At 37.3% G+C, this 18,063-nt stretch overlaps 1 protein-coding gene across 9 annotated transcripts in view; it reads left to right on the top strand.

The window, feature by feature from the left end:
• PJA2 (praja ring finger ubiquitin ligase 2) overlaps positions 1 to 18,063 on the top strand; it is a 135,012-nt gene that overhangs the window by 93,857 nt on the left and 23,092 nt on the right. For 8 of the 9 annotated variants that reach the window (XM_069088145.1, XM_069088151.1, XM_069088146.1 and 5 more), the window contains one exon: positions 1,913 to 2,098. The exons of the other annotated variant lie outside the window; for it this stretch is intronic. In XM_069088145.1, the coding sequence (XP_068944246.1) occupies positions 1,913 to 2,098 (186 nt within the window). The remainder of the gene's footprint in view (positions 1 to 1,912; positions 2,099 to 18,063) is intronic. 9 annotated transcript variants of the gene reach the window in all.

Here is an 18,063-nt window from a genome sequence, read left to right as displayed (position 1 = left end):
TTTATAAGCTATTAACACTTCGTTTTGAAGATTGCTTAAACCTTGCAAGGTATCTGAGGGCCTAGATTATTTTTCTTCTTCCTTATTTGTTTTATCTTCTCCCCCTCTCCATCAAACTAGGTCTATTAATCTTTTCATCTCTTGTTGTTTCATTCCTGATTTCTTGAAAAAGAACTCCAGAAAATCAGGCTTTGATAAAACCTATTGGGATTGAGAGGGAGCTAATTGATTCCACCTTAAACCCAAATTACTCAGGCTCTCACTGATTGACCAATAATAGGTGTCAACTCAAACCTTACTTGGTCATTGTTTGGGTTTTAAAGGCTCACAGTGAGTGTAAATAGCAATTGTTTCTAGTCTAGCCTGAGGGTCTTCCCTTCCCAGATTGATTTTTTTTTTCCTTTTTGAGTAGGGAAACAGCCATCTTTTGCCTTGTTTCTTACCTAGCCTTGAATCACTGAATGGGTGTTGCCTTTGACAAACTGAGACCTGGTAAAGACCTTAGCTTTAAAAGGCCATCTCCCACTGCATCTGGGACCATCTCTAGTCATCCTGATCTGAGTTTTGTCACTGGACTCAGGTGACTCTGGAGGAGAGATTGAGACTGATGAATTTGCACTGCCCTGCCTCACAAATCCAATTCACTTGCATGTCAAGACATCTCCCTCCTCGTGTCATTGGTCTGGACAAGGAGATGAAATATATTAAGAAAGCGTTGCCACAAAGGGGACCTTGGTGGCTCACTTCTGTACATGGGTAAAGCTGATTTTTATTCAGAATATTACTGGCAAGGGCAAAGAGGAACTTCTAAATTTTTAAAAATTCCAAATTTAAAATCTTTTCTGTTTTATTGTTCTGTGTAGGTAAAATTACACATAAATTTGTTCCCTTGAAGTATAAATAGAATTTTCAACCTAATTACTAAGAAAGTATTACCAACTAGAGGTTCTAGTAGACCTATTTTAGTACAAAGGTAAAACTCATTTATAATGGGTGGATTATTCTTATGTAAATAGATGCTATGAAAGTTCTTTAAAACTTCATTTAAGTAGATCAAATATTCCCTAACGCAGTTTTGTATACATTATTTATGCAAATAAACCTTTCGTGCATAAACTTTGTGCACAAATATAATAAAAGTAAATGTCAACTGAACCCTCATGTGAACCCCACAGAATGTGACGTTCTGAATTAGTAGACACCAATATGCTGATGTTTTACTATATGTTCAGGATTGTTGTTAACACTTTAGTTTGTTTTATCTATTGTGGTTTTTCTTTCTGCAAAGGGAAATAACATGGAATAGCATATGAAGTTAAAAAAAAGCTCTCGAGTAGATTGCATAGCTTGTTATATACAGAAAGGATTTTATCAGGAGTTGGAACCTGCGGCCCCACGGCCACATGTGGCCCTCTTGTTCCTCAGGTGAGGCCCTTTGAATGAATCAAAAATATCATAGAACAAATCCCCTTAATAAAAGGGCCACATTTGAGGACCCTAGAGGTCCACATGTGGTGTCAAGGCCACAGGTTCCCTACCCCTGATTCTAGTCCAGTCTCATTTTGTAGAAAAGTAAACCAAATCCTAAATAGTTACATGAGTTGCCTAAGATCACACAGCTGTCACAGTTAGTGCAATCCATCTCTTGGACCCACTGTCCAGTTATTTTTCCACTATATAATTGCAGTTATTTTTAGTTGTTTGTATATAGTCAAGAAAATAAATCTTGTTGTAAAAGATTTTGTAGAACAAGATAAGTAAGGAGACAGAAAAGATGCAGGTAATAATAGAATATGAAACGCAGTAGTTTTTTAAAACAAAATCCATTTGCAGACAGAATTTTAATAGAATCATTTTTACAATAAGTTTTAAAATTATATCCTTTTTCCCCCACAAAAAAAAAATGTAAAAGGGACCAGACTTCCTTGGAAGAGGGAGAAATTCCTTGGTTGCAATACCATGAAGAAATTGAAAGTAGTAGTGATGAGGAAAATGACCCTGTCAGCCATTTTGTACACCCAGGATTTTTCATGCTGGATGGGAACAATAACCTGGAGGATGACTCCAGTATGAGCGAAGACTTAGATGTGGAATGGAGGTATGTATTACAGCATTATGTGGTATAATATGGTTGATTATTCATTGGGTAGGAGGTGTTAATAATACTGAATTATTAAGGTTAATTTCTGAGAGCTGGGTGTGTTTTCTAGCTTCTTATCTATTCAGAAGTGTTTCATAATCAGTGATTGACAGACAAGCTGAGTTGCTACCTTGTTATCCTGAAGATATTTTTAAGGGGGTAGGAGGATTTCATACTTGTTGGGTAGCTCCGCTCTGCACAAATATCAGTACCAGTGAGTGCCCAGATCCATCTAAATCAGACCCACACAACCTATAGCCTGTGAACCCTTTGCAGCACGCCAGAGGCTTTTGGGTGGCAAGTTGTACAGGCCTGATTTAAATGCTTTAATATTGACACAAGTAGAGACAGTGGTCAGAATATTTAATAGATTGACTTTTCTACTAACATTCATTGACCACAAAAATAAATCATTGATTCCTTCTTCAACTAAAAAGCAAGGATGATGCTACTTTCCCTGGTGTTTTAAAAAAAATATATTCTATGCATTTACAAAGTATAAGATATTTCAGAATAGAAATATATAAATGATATTATATATACTTATTTAGCTACAATTGCTAAGCAAATTGAACATCTTTTGCGTATAAAATTAGATCTCTATTTATAAAAATGCAATTTCATTCCTCATTCCATTAAAAGATTTTTTCTCCTTAATAATTTTTTTTAAAAAGCTTTTTATTGCCCTCTTCCAGATGCACAAATAAAGTTTTGAAGGGAGGATAAAGACTTATATTTTCATATAATTTTAACTTTGAAGATTTCTTATTTTTAACTTTGTTCTAATTCATCCTTCCTCAGGGAAATGTGTACTGATTTAACTAGTATTTATTGGTCTTTTGGTGTAGTATCCTACCAGTTCCTAAATCCCTCCCCAAAACAAACACCTTCCATGTAATTTTCTAAAATGGAAAAATAGTTTCTTGACAAGGCATCAGGTTTTCCAATTCACTGTTTTAGACCAAGTATTCTGTGAGGATTTTAGTTAGAAATTCCATTGAATCAAGCAACAGCTTGAGTGTTAGACATTGTTTACTTGGCACCTCTTGATTTGAAGTTAGTAAATGATGTTAAGCTATACCTGTGTTGTAAGTTTTAAAAAATCTTGTCAAAGGAAAGGATATGTTGTAAATATTTTTTATTAGGTAAAGTGTTACGTCTTTAATTACTGTGTAAAAAAAAAGCGCTAGCATGTTTGTCATCATTGTTAGAGAAGGCTGCCCTACTCAAAGATGCCTTCTGTTTTTTCTTTTCTTCCTCGGATGCAACAGAATCTTGCTTAAGCATTGAAAGAGAGTGTCATCACTAGATAGATAAAATGTAATTTAGATTTCCTTTCGAGTTTTCTTTTTTTTTGAACTTATACTATTCTTCTTAACTAAAAGTGGAAGTTAACTTTTTGGGGGGATGATTGGGACATCACTATCAATACCTTCCCCTTCTCCCCAACAATATTTCCACCATAGAAATAGAAAATCTTTTATAGAGAATAAGCATGGATAAGCAAAACAGATTCAGATGGCAGCATCTGAAAATGTATATACTATTCTGCACCTCTAGTCTATAACCTTTCTGTCAAGAGGTGGGGAGAATACTTTATCATTAGTCCTTTAGAATAATGATTAGTTATTGCTTTGATCAGAGTATTTTACTCACGTGTCTTTTTATGATTCTGCATCATTTCATACAAGTACTCCCAAGTCTCTTTGAATCCATCTCTTTCCTCATTTCTTATAATTCATTAATATTCCCCTACCACTCTTTTCATTATTGTCTTTGAGATTCATGATCTTCTGATCCTCTAGTCGAATGTTGTTATTCCAATTCTGTAAAAATAACCCTTTGGCAATTTGGTATGGCGCTGAACAAATAAATTAATCTAGGTAGTATTGGTATTTTTGTTGTGTTGACATGTGGACAGTCTACGAGCTGTTACTATTTCTCCAATTATTTAGATCTTTGTTTCTGCAAAGAGTGTTTTAATTATATTTATAGAATTTTTGAGTATGTTTTGGTAGATAATCTCCTAGATTTTTTTAATATATTTTCTATAAGTTTAAGTTGACTATTCCCTCAATTTCCTTTTATTGCTATAGCTAGCATTTCTAGAACTACATCAAACAGTGATGATGATGAACATCCTTCCTTTACTCTTTTTTTTTTTTGGAGGGGGGAAGGCAAGGCCAGTTAAGTAACTTGCTCAAGGTCACACAGCTAGTTAAGTGTCAAGTGTCTGAGACTGGATTTCAACTCAAGTCCTCTTGACTCCAGTGTCAGTTCTCCATTCACTGTGCCACCTAGCTGCCTCCTTTCCTTTACTCTTGATCTTACTTGAAAGACCTCTAGCATTTCTCCAATAGAGCTTATTCATGCTCTCAGTTTTAAATGATTTTTATAATGTTGAACTTAAACTTTGAATGTTTGATAGAATTCACTTGTAAGTCTGTCTGATCCTGGAGATATTTATTCTAGGAATTCTATTATGGCTTTTCTTTCCTTTGTGATAATTTCAGCCAGGTTTTCTGCTATCCTACCTGTGATTCCTTGAACTCTTTTTGGCAGCTATCAGTATTTTTTTCTTTGACCTAGAAGTTCTGGATTTGGGCTATGACATTCCAAAGAGTTTTCATTTGAGATTTCTTTCTGAAATTTTGCTCTCTGCACCTAATAAGTCTAGTGAGTCAGTTTTCCAAAACAATTTCTTAGAACAAGATAATGTAGGGTTTTTGTTTGTTCCTGGTTTTCAGGATTACAATGATTATTATCCAGGTTATTTTTTTTATAGGAGATATTTTGCATTTTCTTCTTTTTTTGTTTTTAAAATATTTCTGATTTTGTTTAGTTTTTCTTGTCCTAATTCTTTCCTCCAGAGCTCTTGTTTCACTTATAATTCCATTTTTCATTTCATTTAGCATTCTTGTAGTCTTTGTGACCAACTCATTTATTTTTTTACTCCATTTTTTACTCCATTTACATCTATTGCTGGTTGTACAATTATAATGAAATGACTATTCTTCTATGACCCCTAATAATGCTTTTCCTTAGTGTTTGGTTATCATCTGTTTACTCATATCTTTAGTCTCATCTAATAATATGGAATTTTATGCCAGGGCTATTTCCACTAGCTCCCATGCTCTTGAATCAGGTCCTGTTTGCTTCTGACTCCAATTTCTTGAGCTTCTGCTGCTGGCCTATATTTTCACTAGTTGTTGCAGCAAGCACCCCAGCATCCCCAGGGTGGCTGTCAATACAGGTTCTTAGATCTGCTTTTCTAAAGGAAAGCAACTCAAAATGGGTTGACAAGCTTACTTTAGTCAATCAAACATATATCATTTACCTAGTTCAGGGGAAAAAGGTCAGCACCCTGAACTTCAGAGTATATAGACAAAAGTTACAAGACAGAGAAACAGATCAAGAAGACAGGCTTCCAGACTGTCCAGCCATTACATCCATACTAAATCACAGTTACCAGAGAGGTAAGCATCAACATCTGCGCTTTCAAAGCCAGGGGGCTGTCAATGGCTGCCGAGAGTCTCATCTGGTCAAATCACACAACACTTCTCAAAGTGAGCCCCAAAGCAAAGCCTCACATCAGGAATTATATAGCCTTCTCCTGGGTCAGAGAATGTAACCACCCACTTGACCGACTGCCCAATCACACAGCATCAAGGTGTGGGCATTCCTGAAAACCAAGCCTCCTGCCACAGGCTCCATGTGACCACATTCAACCTATTAGGAGACAGAGTATATTTTCAAATCAAGGAAGGTTCTCATAGTCTCTTAAGCCTATCAAAGGGCCTAGGGGCAGGGAAGATCTTTAAATTTGAATTTACATTACACTAGTGTGTCCCAGTCAGAGCACTGGCAACCTTCAGTGCCCTCAGTAAGAACTCTGTCAAATTCTAGCCCCACTGGGACACCCTAATTCAGAGCAATGTTGCAGGTTTCTTTCCTTGGTGTATCCATAATCAGAATACTGATCTGGGTTTCCATCTTCCTTGTGACATCTCCAGTTGAAGTACTGTTGAAGACTTCTAATCTGTTCATCTGAACTCTTACTGTCTTCTTTACTGGTATCAATTTTCTAGTACCCATAGTTTCTGGCTATCGCTGTACAGACTTGGCTAGATGAAGTAGTCTGAGAAGTCATGAGCTGGCCCAGGTTTGAAGTGTAATTTTTCAAATGAAGGTTTTGAGAGGTACTCAACAATCACAGAAAGAGGCTGTAGAGAGTAGAGGCTTTGCCAGTGTAAGAAGAATGCCACTGGGCTGGAAGTGAAGTTATCCAGAGAATTTCTGCCAGTTGGGGTTTAATGAATCAATAATAAACCTGTTGAGTAGCTTCCTTTTCTTTGTGTTGTCTATGGTAGTCCTCAAACAGGCTTCATTCATGTTGCTGCTGGAGTTAATTTTTTCTACTTAAACGACAAGGAAAGGAAGTCAGCTACCAAAGTCTTAATTAGTTCCCTAAACCAATCAAATCTACAAGACAGTTTCTGTATATTTTAAGAAAATTAACTAGTCCATTCTACATAGCAGGAAACCCTGGTAGCTATTTCCTCTCCATTTTCATTATTCATACCACCATATTCCTTTTCATCAAAGTTGGAGTTTCTTTTGGCAATCTTTTGCTTCTCTTTTAATACCCCTTTTCCATATCACACCTATTTCCTAGCTGAGTTGAATATACACAAAACTCTTTTTGTCTGTGGGTGGTTTTTATTCAGCTTTCTTTTTCCCTGTTCAATTCTAAGTGAGATTTATGTGAAGGCTCCCTTTCCTAACACCCTTCAAACCTAACAGCTATTCTTAAGCTCTGTCTTGTTAAACTCTCTTTATGACCTTTGAAGACATTAGGATTCTGAGTGGATACTTATTCTCACCCTGTTAGACTATGAACACTTTTATCATACTGCTCGCTTCTAATTGTTCAAGTAAATGTACCTTTTTAGGTTTCTCTGGACTACTTGTGTTTGCATTAAAATGCAGAAAGTTTCTACTGAGTTCTGATCTTGTAATCAGAAATGCTTGGAAGTTCTTTAATTTCACTAAGTATTCATCCTTTTTTTTCTCTTTGCAAATATAATACTCAGTTTTGCTGGGCAAGCGATTTTTCATAGTAGATATATTGTAAAAGACTGACTATATTTCCCTCTCTCCTATCCCACCTCCCACTTGTTCTATTCTCTACTTTAATCCCATCCCTTTTCAAAAGTGGGTGCTTCCAACTTCCCTCCACCCTCAGCCTGCCCTCCCTTCCACCATCCCCCTCTCATCCTCTTCCCCCCTACTCTCCTGTAGGGTGAGATACCCTATTTAGTGTGTATTTGATTCCCTCCCCAAGCCAAATTCAGTGAGAAAAAGGTTGACCCATTCCCTTTTCCCTTCCTATTCTTCCCCTCCATTGTAGCCATTTTCCCTTGCGTCTTCTCTATGAGATAGTTTACCCCATTCTGTCTCTCCCCATTTCCTCTCATTATATTCCTCTCTCACCTCTTAATTTCACCTTTCAAGTAGCATCCCTTCCTATTAAATTGGTCCTGTGCCCTCTATCTACTTATACCTGTAAACATATATACACACGTTCATATATGTATTCATATGCCAGTATACCCTCCAATATAGATACACACACACACACATATATTCCCTTCAACTATTTTCATACTGAGAAAAGTTTCATCAGTTACAATTATCATTTTTCCATGTAGGAATGTTAATAGTTCAACTTTGATAAGTTGCTTATGATTTCTTTTCCCTGTTTACCTTCTCATGCTTCTCTTGTTTCTTTTATCTGAATATCAGATTTTCCATTTAGCTCTTGTTTTTTCATCAAGAATGCTTGAAATTCCTTTATTCCACTGAATGACCATATTTTCCCCTGAAACATGATACTCAGTTTCAGTAGGTGATTCTTGGTTTTAATCCCAGCTCCTTTGCCCTCTGGAATATGATATTCCAAGCCCTTTGATCCCTCAGTGTAGAAGCTGCCAGATCTTGAGTTATCCTGATTGTGTTTCCACAATATTCAAATTATTTCTTCCTGGCTGCTTGTAATATTCTCTCCTTAATCTGGGAATTTCAAAACCTGGCTATAATATTCCTAGAAGTTTTCTTTTGGGGATCTCTTTCAGGGGGTGATTGGTGAATTCTTTCAACCTCTGTTTTGCCTTCTGGTTCTAAAACAAAAGGGCAGTTTTCCTTGAGAATTTCTTGGAGGATGATTTCTAGGTTCTTTCTTTGATCATGGCTTTCAGGTAGTCCAATAATTTTTAAATTGTCTCTCCTGGATCTATTTTCCCAGTCATTGGTCTTTTCAGTGAGATATTTCACATTGCTTTCTATTCTTTCATTTGTTTGGATCTGTTTAACACCATCTTGATTTCTCATAAAGTCATTAGCTTCCATATTCTCCAGTCTAATTCTAAAGGAATGATTCTCCTCATTGAGCTTTTGAGATTCTTTTTCCATCTGGCAAATTCGGCTTTTTAAGGCATTCCTCCTCATTGCCTTTTTGAGCCTCTTTTGCCATTTGAGTTGGTCTGTTTTTTAAGGTATGATTTCCCTCAGTCAGGCTTTTGACTCTCATTTCATAATTTTCTTGCATCGTTCTCATTTCTCTTCCCAATTTTTCCTCCACTTCTCTTATCTGCTTCTTAAGGTCTTCTATGGCCTGTAACCAGCTCATATTTTCCTTTGAACCTTTTGGTGCAGGAGTTCTGACTTCACTGTCTTCCTCCTGTTCCATGCTTTGCTCCTTTTTGTCCACAAAATAGGAGTCTAATGTTGGATTCTTCTGTTTGCTTTGCTTCCTTTGCCTGGTCATGTCACCCCTCAGTCACTTGACCCCTGGGCTTTTTGTCACAATAGGCCTCTGCCACCAGACAGGGGAGCTTTCGTCCTAAATGCTGGAGGTATTAGTTGGGTGCTGTCTCGGAAGCCTCCACACACTCAGGCAAGCTGGTCACACACCCCAGGATCTCCACCCTAGAACACAATCCAGATCCAAGCAGGTTAAAGCAAGAGCAATTACCCCTCAGACTGGTCGCTTGGTCCCCTACACTCTGTAGGCCAGGAGCTGAAGTTGCCACATGGCTGCACCACAGCCCTCAGCTGCTTCTTGCCCTGGGGGCAAAAGCCAATGCACTCCCAAATACTCGGTCCCAAAGTCCACACTGCCCTGACCTCTCACTTTGTCCTTAGCATCTAAGTGTTGATAATTCTTGACCACCACTGCTGCTGGTGATCTGGAGTCTCTCCAGTCAGTGGTTGGTCAGGCCCACCTGGGGGCTAAAACCTCGGCTCACGTGTGGCTGGGCTCGGCTCTCAGAGCGCTATGCTGGCCTATTCCTGCCGGCCTGCCGGGCTGTCCTCAGCCAGAGGTTATCTTCTCCGTGTCATTTTGTGGGTTCTGTAGTTCTAAAGTTTGTTCAGAGTCCCCTTTTACATGGATTGGGGAAAGTGGGAACCGGAGCTGCTTAGAGGTCCTGTTTGTACTCCGCCACCTTGACTCCATCCAGCAAGCGGTTTTTCTAAGCCTTTATCTTTTGGCTTTTAGAATATAATATTCTCATGTCTTCTCTCCTTTGAGGGTTATTTGCCAAATCTCATGGAATCTTGATACTTGAATTCTTTCCTTCTTTCTTTTTGTTTGCAATTTGTTGTTTTCGTTTATTGTTGTTCTGAACCTGGAAGCTCTGGATTTGGGCTATAATGATCCTGAGAGCTTTAATTTGGAAGTTTCTTCCAGAAGAGGACCTATGGTCATCTTTATATTTTCACTTTTCCCTGTGGTACTAATAAATCTTAGTAGCTTTTATTTGTGATTTCTTAAAAGATAGTATCCAAATTTTTTATTTTGTCATAATTTAGAAGGAATTTGATGATTCCTAAATAATCTGCTTAGTATATTTTCTAGGTCAGGTTTTTGTTTTGTTTTGTTTTTTGTTATAGAATTTACTTTAACCTTACTTTTTTTATCTTTAATTTCCTTCTAATTTTTTTATTGTCTCATGGAGACATATCCTCTGTATAATCAATTCTGTTTTTCAGGGAATTTGCTACTTTGGTTAAGTTTTAGTCCTGTACTAAGCTGATAAGTCACTATCCAGTTTTTTTTCCTCTAGAGCTCTCATACAGTTTTCTTTTTTATATAATTTAGGTATTTTATTTTTCCCCCATTACATATAAAAACAATTTTAACATTCTTTGTAAAAAATGTTCTCCCTCTTCTTTTATGCCCATTAAGAAGGCAAGCGATTTGACATAAATTATACATGTGGAGTATACAAAAGACATTTCTATGTAGGTCATCTCATATAATTTTCAGTTCTTTCTTCTATAACTCCCATTTCACTTATAATATCACTTTGTTAACCTTGCTTCATTTTTTCCTGAAATTCTTTGGTTTTGTTTTAGGTTTACCTTTAGATATTATAATTAGCGTCATCTTGTTTTCTCATTTTTCCAATTTTACTGAGTTGGGACTTTGTGTCAAGCCCAGGTTCTTTCTACTTCTGGAAAAAATTTTAGGGATTTGTTTGGTCCTAATCAGTGTTATATATGGAGCCTTGCCACTGTGGCTTCTGGGTATTAAGTGTTATGTTCTTTCTTTTTTTTTTAATTTGGTTTTTTTAGAGTGGGGAAGGCAGGGCAATTGGGATTAAGTGACCTGCCCAAGGTCACATGGTTAGTAAGTGTTAAGTGTCTGAGGCCAGATTTGAAGTCAGGTACTCCTGACTCCAGGGCCAGTGATCTTTTCACTGCATCACCTAGCTGCCTCATGAGTGCTATGTTCTTTAAGGATCTCAAAAGTGACTCTGGCCAGTGACCTGCAAACTTAGGTCTCTACCCTCCCAATCCAAGGTTTGCAGGCTTTTGAAACTAATTCAGGATGAGAATAACCCAACTTGCAGATTCCAACTTTACTGGCTCACCCTTGGTCTGTGCTTTCCTCTTTACATAGCTGCAATCTCTAGGCTTCTTTGACTCACCGTTGGTCTACCACCTGGAGTGCTATCATGCACTGTGTCACCAGTCTACACTTTTCTGGCTAGCCCTCTTCTACAGTACTTGCTGACTTCTAGCCTGGTTTTTATTTATTTTCACAAGCAGTGAACCTTCCCTGGGGAAAGCATTTAGGGGGTAGGAGAAGGCAGAATATAAAGCCTGGTAAATTAATTTATATTTGAATTGTAGTATAGTTTTCTTTTCTTTAAGAGAAAACTCCAGTAAATTATTTGTAATCAGTATTGCATTTGTTTCAAAAGTCATTATGTCCTATCACCTGTTTAAGGATATTACTGCCTAATTGCAGTAGAAGTATTATTACGATTTAGTATTCAAAAGGACATGAATACTTACAGGAATGAATTGTTTTCTGTTTATGAGGCACATTGAACCTAATTATTTTCATTCAGTTGTTCCCAAGTACTAAAGAGACATATGCAGTGGCACACAGTATATTTCAGACATTGTCAGTTGTCAATGAAACCTTACCTATTCTAATTTACAGATTAATTTTGTGTATGATAAATAGCTGTTCCATAGTCACAGTATTTTATAATTACAGAATAATCTCTCTGAATACCTCATAGGATTTTCTTATTAAATTTTTAACTATAGGGTAGCTCATGTGATTTATAATGAATTCAAGACCATAATTATGAATATATAAAACTTCTGACCGTGAGAAGCTGTTGAGTTTTTTATTACAACATTTTCCCAAAAAAGCTCAATCAATTTAGCATACATGAAAGAAAAATATGTGAAAAATTTTCTTGCACAGAGATCTGGTTGAAAGTTGGCATTCAGTTCTTTTAGTAGTTGAAATCGGGGCATCTTTTGAGTAGAATTATCAGTCCTTTTTTTTTTTTTTAATGGGGAGAGGGAGAGGCAGGGCAATTGGGGTTAAGTGATTTGCCCAAGGTCACACGGCTAGTAAGTGTTACTTGTCCGAAGTTGGATTTGAGCTCAGGTCCTCTTGACTCCAGGACTGGTACTCTATTCACTATGCCACCTAGCCACCCCTATCAGTCCTTTTCTTAAGACAAAAGCAGCTGACATACAGGTTTTTTAAGAGGTTCTTAAAGAGTATGAAAATGAAAAGAATCTACTTGACTTTTTTCCTTCATTGCCAGCATTAGTAGTAATAACATGATATTGAAATTAAATTTACTTTGATAACCCACTGCTGGGTTACATAACACATAATAGCGTGTACAACTGTAAGTCACTTTCCCTCCCAGTGCCCCTGACAGTATAAATTAACAGAAATATACAAGATTTCCTTACCAAGAGTTTCTCACGGGGCGGCCAGGTGGAAGAGCACCGGCCCAAGAGTCAGGATGACCTGGGATCGAATCCGGGCTCAGATACTTAGAAATAACTGGCCGTGTAACCTTGATCAAGTTACTTAACCCCAATTGCTTTAAAAAAAAAAAAAGAGTTTCTTACACAAATGAAATCACAGTTCCAGATCTTACTTATGTCTCTACCTCTCCCTCCAAAAATTATAAAATAATAATAGAATATTTTGGATTAATAAATAAGAGCTTCCTTCTTTGGATTAATAGAAGATGTGAGTATATTTAAGCAAGAATGCTATGAATTCTGACATTTGAATGAACAGTCAAGATTTGATTGGTTGTGGCCAATAACCCACCAAAATAAGGAGAAAAAACTTTTTTTTAGTATATTGCCTATGTGTAGCACAGTTTTGTTATATTGTTCTTTCCATACTAATTTACCAACATTTCTATTTTATTTTAATTTCTATTTTCTATGGTATTTGGCAATTCTTTTTTAATAATACAAGTTTTTTTAAACACAATTTTAAAGTTTGATGTGTAACTGTAAATGTTTCTCACAGTGACAGACACATGTTACTTATAGTCTGTCATGGGCATTTTGTTTTATACTCTAATGATAATACTTCGTGAAAGCAAAAACCTGCAATAATTATGAATGCCTTATGAATGGCAAAGGAGCATTGTTTATTGATAGAATCACTTAATGACATAAGCCAAAGTAAAAAATTTTAGACTTTCAGTTAGAATTAATGTTACGGTAAGCAGATCAATCATTTTTTATTATACCTATTGATGGGAACATGTTTCAAAATGAAATAGAGAGTGTAGATTTTAGGTTACCACAATCTAACTTTTAGATACTTTTTCTTTGAAGTGGTTTAGTTCCTAAAGTTGGCTGCCTGATGCACTTGATTGATTCAACCAGTTTTGTGTTATGTATGGACAGAATAGACATTGTTTTTGATAACTTTTGCTGTGTTAAAAGGACCACATCAGATACTGTGGATATGAAGTTAGAGGAAAATTTGTACTGATATTGTTGCCCCCAAAAAGTGCTTTATTAAATTTCCTGCAGTTCAATAGAATCCCTAAAATCAGGGAGATTCTCTACACAATTCATTCTGCATCAAGAATGTATTTATCAGTTTTGTATACTAGGAGACTAGGGAAAAACTCTAGGAAAATGGGCATTTATCTAGAAAAGTAGGATAAAAAAAAGAAAGTACTAATTTAAAGGGATATGAAGGTTTTTTTTTTTTTTTAAAGCTCATGTAATTGAACTCTATGAGGAGAAACTAAGTGAAGGGAATTGTGATGTCCTCCACAGCAATAGAGAAAGTCTAAAGAGAGGTGGTTTTGTGTAGCGGCAAACACCCCAGTGTCCCCAGGGTGCCTGCTCACATAGGTTCTTGGATCTGCTTTGTTAAAGGAAAGCAACTCAAAATGGGTTAACAAGCTTACTTTAATCAGTCAGACATATATCGTTTACCTTGTTCAGGAGAAAAGGTCAGCACCCTGAACCTCAAAGTATACAGGCATAATTATCAAGACAGAAACATCAAGTAGACAGATTTCCAAACTGTCCAACCATTACATCCATACCCAGTCAATATCTGGGTTTCCACATTCTGGGTTTTTCAAAGCCGGGGGACTCTCAACAACGGCTTCCCAGAATTCAGATCAAATTACAGAACACTTCTCAAAGTGAGTCCCAAAACAAAGCTACACGTCAGGGCTTATATAGCCTTCTCCTGGCTCAGAGAATGTAACAACCTTATTGACTCACTGGCCAATCAAGAAGTATCTACTGAAAAACAAGCCTCCCTCCCCAGGCTTCAGGTGCACTTTAGCCTAGGGGCAGGGAAGATCTTTAAATCTGCATTTCCATTACATTTTGAGGGAAAAGATGAAATTTAATTTTGAACATGTTGATTTTGAGGTGCCTTCAGGACATCGTTTGAACTGTACAGTAGACAATTCAGTTATGACGCTAGAGCTCAGAAGAGAGACTAGAGATGGATATAGAGGCCTAGTAGTCATCTGTCTGGAGATTATAGAGACTATGATTGAACCCATGGAAGCTAATGAGATCACTGGTGTAGAGAGAAAAAGCAAGAAGTATCTTGGGCATCTTGGGGTGACTTAGAGTCAGTGGGAATGATCTAGATGAAGATCCAGGAAAAGGAAATTCGGGAAGAGGAGAGGTAAGACAGGTAGGAGAACCAGGAGAAAACAATGTCAGGAAAGCCCAGGAGGAGGATATCCATGGTGATGCCTCTAGTATAAATATAAATACCTAACATCATTTCTCTGCATCCACATGCAGTAAAATTTTAATATGAAATAGTCTTTGGTATTTCATATTACAGACCTTGTATCTGAAATGTCATATTATAAGGACTCTTCTAATATACTTGGTAATTTTGAGGTTCTTTGGATGGGATGCAAAGTAGAACCACACTGTGTAATGTGGCTTCCTATACCAAGGAGTCTCCAACAGTTTAGTGTTCTTGTATACAAAACTAAAGATATTCCAACCTAGCACATTATTAATATTATTATTTGCTTATTTGGAGGGGAAGGCAGGGCAATTGGGGTTAAGTGACTTGCCCAAGGTCACATGTTTAGTAAGTGTTAAGTGTCTGAGGCCACATTTGAACTCACGTTCTCCTGATTCCAGAGCTGGTGCTCTAGTCACTGTGCCACCCAGCCACCCCCTAGCAAATTATCTTATTTTGAAATTTTCCATCCTAATTATATGAGAGGAAATCATTCAACATCCACTATGTGCTAAGCACTGTGCTAGAAGTCAGAAATACAAATATAATGGATGAAATAATTCCTGCTTGCAAGGTACTTACCTTCTGGTGAGAAAAACTACAAGTACGCATGGAAATATATGTGGGAAAGATGTGAAGAGAAGACATAAAAATAAAAAGTCAGAGAATGCAAGGTACCAAGCAGTTGAGGGGATCAGGAAAAGCTTTATGCAGAAAATGATGCTTAAGTTGTATCTTAAATGAAGAGCGCTTCTGTGACTCAGCAGAGAGGGGGGAATATATCCCAAATATGAGGGGCCTGGCAGTGTAATGGCATGGAGGTGGGAAACAGAGTTCTATGTGCAGAACAAAGAAAAGACCAATCAGACTGGATCACAGAGTGTCGGAGTGTGAGTAATCTATAATAAAGCTGTAAAAACAGGGTAAGGCAAGATTGTGAAAAACAAACAGGAGGTGATATCTGAGCAACTAGGACAGAGTGAGCTAGGGGAGTAAGGTTGGTAAGAGCCGGGCCTCATTCGGGCGCAGCACACCGGCACCCCTGTGGAGGATAGACTGAAGCAGAGAAAAACAAGGCAGTCGTACTGACTAGGAAGCTGTTGGAATAACCTAGGTGAGAAGGTACAGAAGCCTGAACCAAGGTAGTTACTGTGTGAATGGAGAAAAGGCAGTGGATGTAAAGAAATAGTGTGGCGGTAGAAATGGCAAGATCTGGCAACTGATTGAATAGGTGGAGGGAGGTGTAGTTAACAATAACACCCAAGCTTTGAACCTAGAGGAAGAAAAAAAGTGGTGATGCCTTCATAAGAAATAGGGAAGTTTAAAAGAGGAGTAAGTTTACAGAAACAGGGTTCAGGAAAGATAAGGAGGTCTCTGTGGCACAAGTTAAATTGATTGAGTTTTTATTGTTTCTGGGTCCAGTTAGGAATTGATTAAATAAGTTTAAATATTAACTAATATTTAATAATATTGTATAATTATATTTATTGTTATAATATTTATATTATACATTATATATAATTATATTATTTATATTATATTATATAATAAATAAATTTAAACATTAATAAAATAAGATTAAATAAATAATTAAATCAATTGAATAATTGATTAGAATAAGATTAAAGCTAAGGGGAGAAACTGGAGCTGAATATATAGATCTTGAAGTCACCTGCAGAGAGGTTATAATTAAACCCATGGGAGCTGATGAGATCCCCAAAAGAGAGAGGGAGAGAGAAGGACATAGGACAGAGCCTTGGGGGACTCCCATAGTTAGAGGTTATCATCTGAATAATGAATCACAAAAGGAGACTAGAAGGAGAGCCATGAGGACCTGATGGCTTGAAAGTTCTGAGAACAAACAACATTCAGAAGGAGAGGATAATCAAAATGTTTCATATAGTAGTTTTGTCATTCACTACCCATTTACTCGTTATAGATCCAGGGCAGACTGTGGAAGGGGACCTATACCCAGGGATGGCATTCCAGGGTAGTGAGCAGCTGCAGGCCCTAGGCTGAGAGAAGCAAGTTCAGAAGCAAATAGCTGCAGTGTTTCTCTGACCCACCAGGAGCAAAGCAGGATCTCACTTCCAGCTTCTAACCCAGTCTGAAGGCAGGATTCCTAGCCCAAAGTGGAACCTGAAATTCTGTACCTCAAAATCAACAGAACTTCCTAGCTGTGTGAAAGTGACTGTGTCAAGCAAGAGACTACTATTGATCAAACCCAAACCCAAACCCAGATCAGAAACTTAACAGAGATGAGATCAGGGGGTAAACAATCAGACTTAGGCCTGGTTTGTACCACACATGTGGGGGCATTAAAAGCTTGCAGATCCCCCACCTGAGCTGATCCTGGAATAAGATAACACTTAATACTTCAAGAAAGCAGTAAGAGGACCAACTCAGACCTTTTCTCTATAAATACCTAAGCAGGGTTGGGGAACCTGTGGCTTTAAGGCCACATGTGGCCCTGTCCATCCCCAAGTGTAGCCCTTTGACTAAATCCAAACTTCACAGAACAAATCCCCTAAGATTGTGAAGTTTGGATTCAGTCAACGGGCCATACTTGAGGACCTAGAGAGCCACATGTGGCCTCGAAGCCACAGGTTCCCTAACCCTGATTCCTAGAGCTTGACCCTAACATCATGAAGTCAGAAGTCAAGAAGTAGGTTGGAATAATAAGAAAACAAAAAAGGAACCCCACCATAAAAGCAAAACAGAACAGAACACCACCTATTGTGGTGATGGAGATACTTAAGACACAAACCCAGAAAAAGGAAATAACTCCAAAACATCTACAAGCAAAGCCTCTAAGAAAAACACAGTTTGGACACAAATTCAACTAGAATTCCCAGAAAAGACATGAAGTAAGAGTTCTAAAAGTTTTAAGAAAAATGTTTATATAAATAAAATCAGAAAATAAATTAGACCTATAGAAGAACAAACTGGAAAAGGAATTAACAGCTTGAAACAAAAGGTACAGCACCTTTCCAAAGCAACAAATTCCGTGAAAATTAGAATAAACCAAATCAAAGCCAAAGACTACAGGATAACAAGAAAAATTACAATAAAGTAAAAAAAAAAAAAACTTGGGAAATGGAAGAAAACATAGGATGTCTCCTAGCAAAAACAGTTGACCTGGAAAATACCTTGAGGAGAAAAAAAAGTAAGAATCATTGTGGTGCCCAAATGCCATGACCAAAAAATGGAAAGAATTCACTGACTTCCTCTTGGGAGGTGGGAGAGGGAGGGTCGGGGAAGGAGAGAGAGAGAACAAATTCCCAGAAACATCATAGCCAAAATCCAGAAATTCTAGGTCAAAGAAAAAAAATGC

The sequence above is a fragment of the Petaurus breviceps genome, unplaced genomic scaffold, assembly GCF_028583685.1.
Source record: "Petaurus breviceps papuanus isolate PSGF00001 unplaced genomic scaffold, PetGlider_PUasm1.0 184, whole genome shotgun sequence".
Taxonomy (NCBI): Eukaryota; Metazoa; Chordata; class Mammalia; order Diprotodontia; family Petauridae; genus Petaurus; species Petaurus breviceps.
This window is presented reverse-complemented; position numbering and strand designations above follow the sequence as displayed.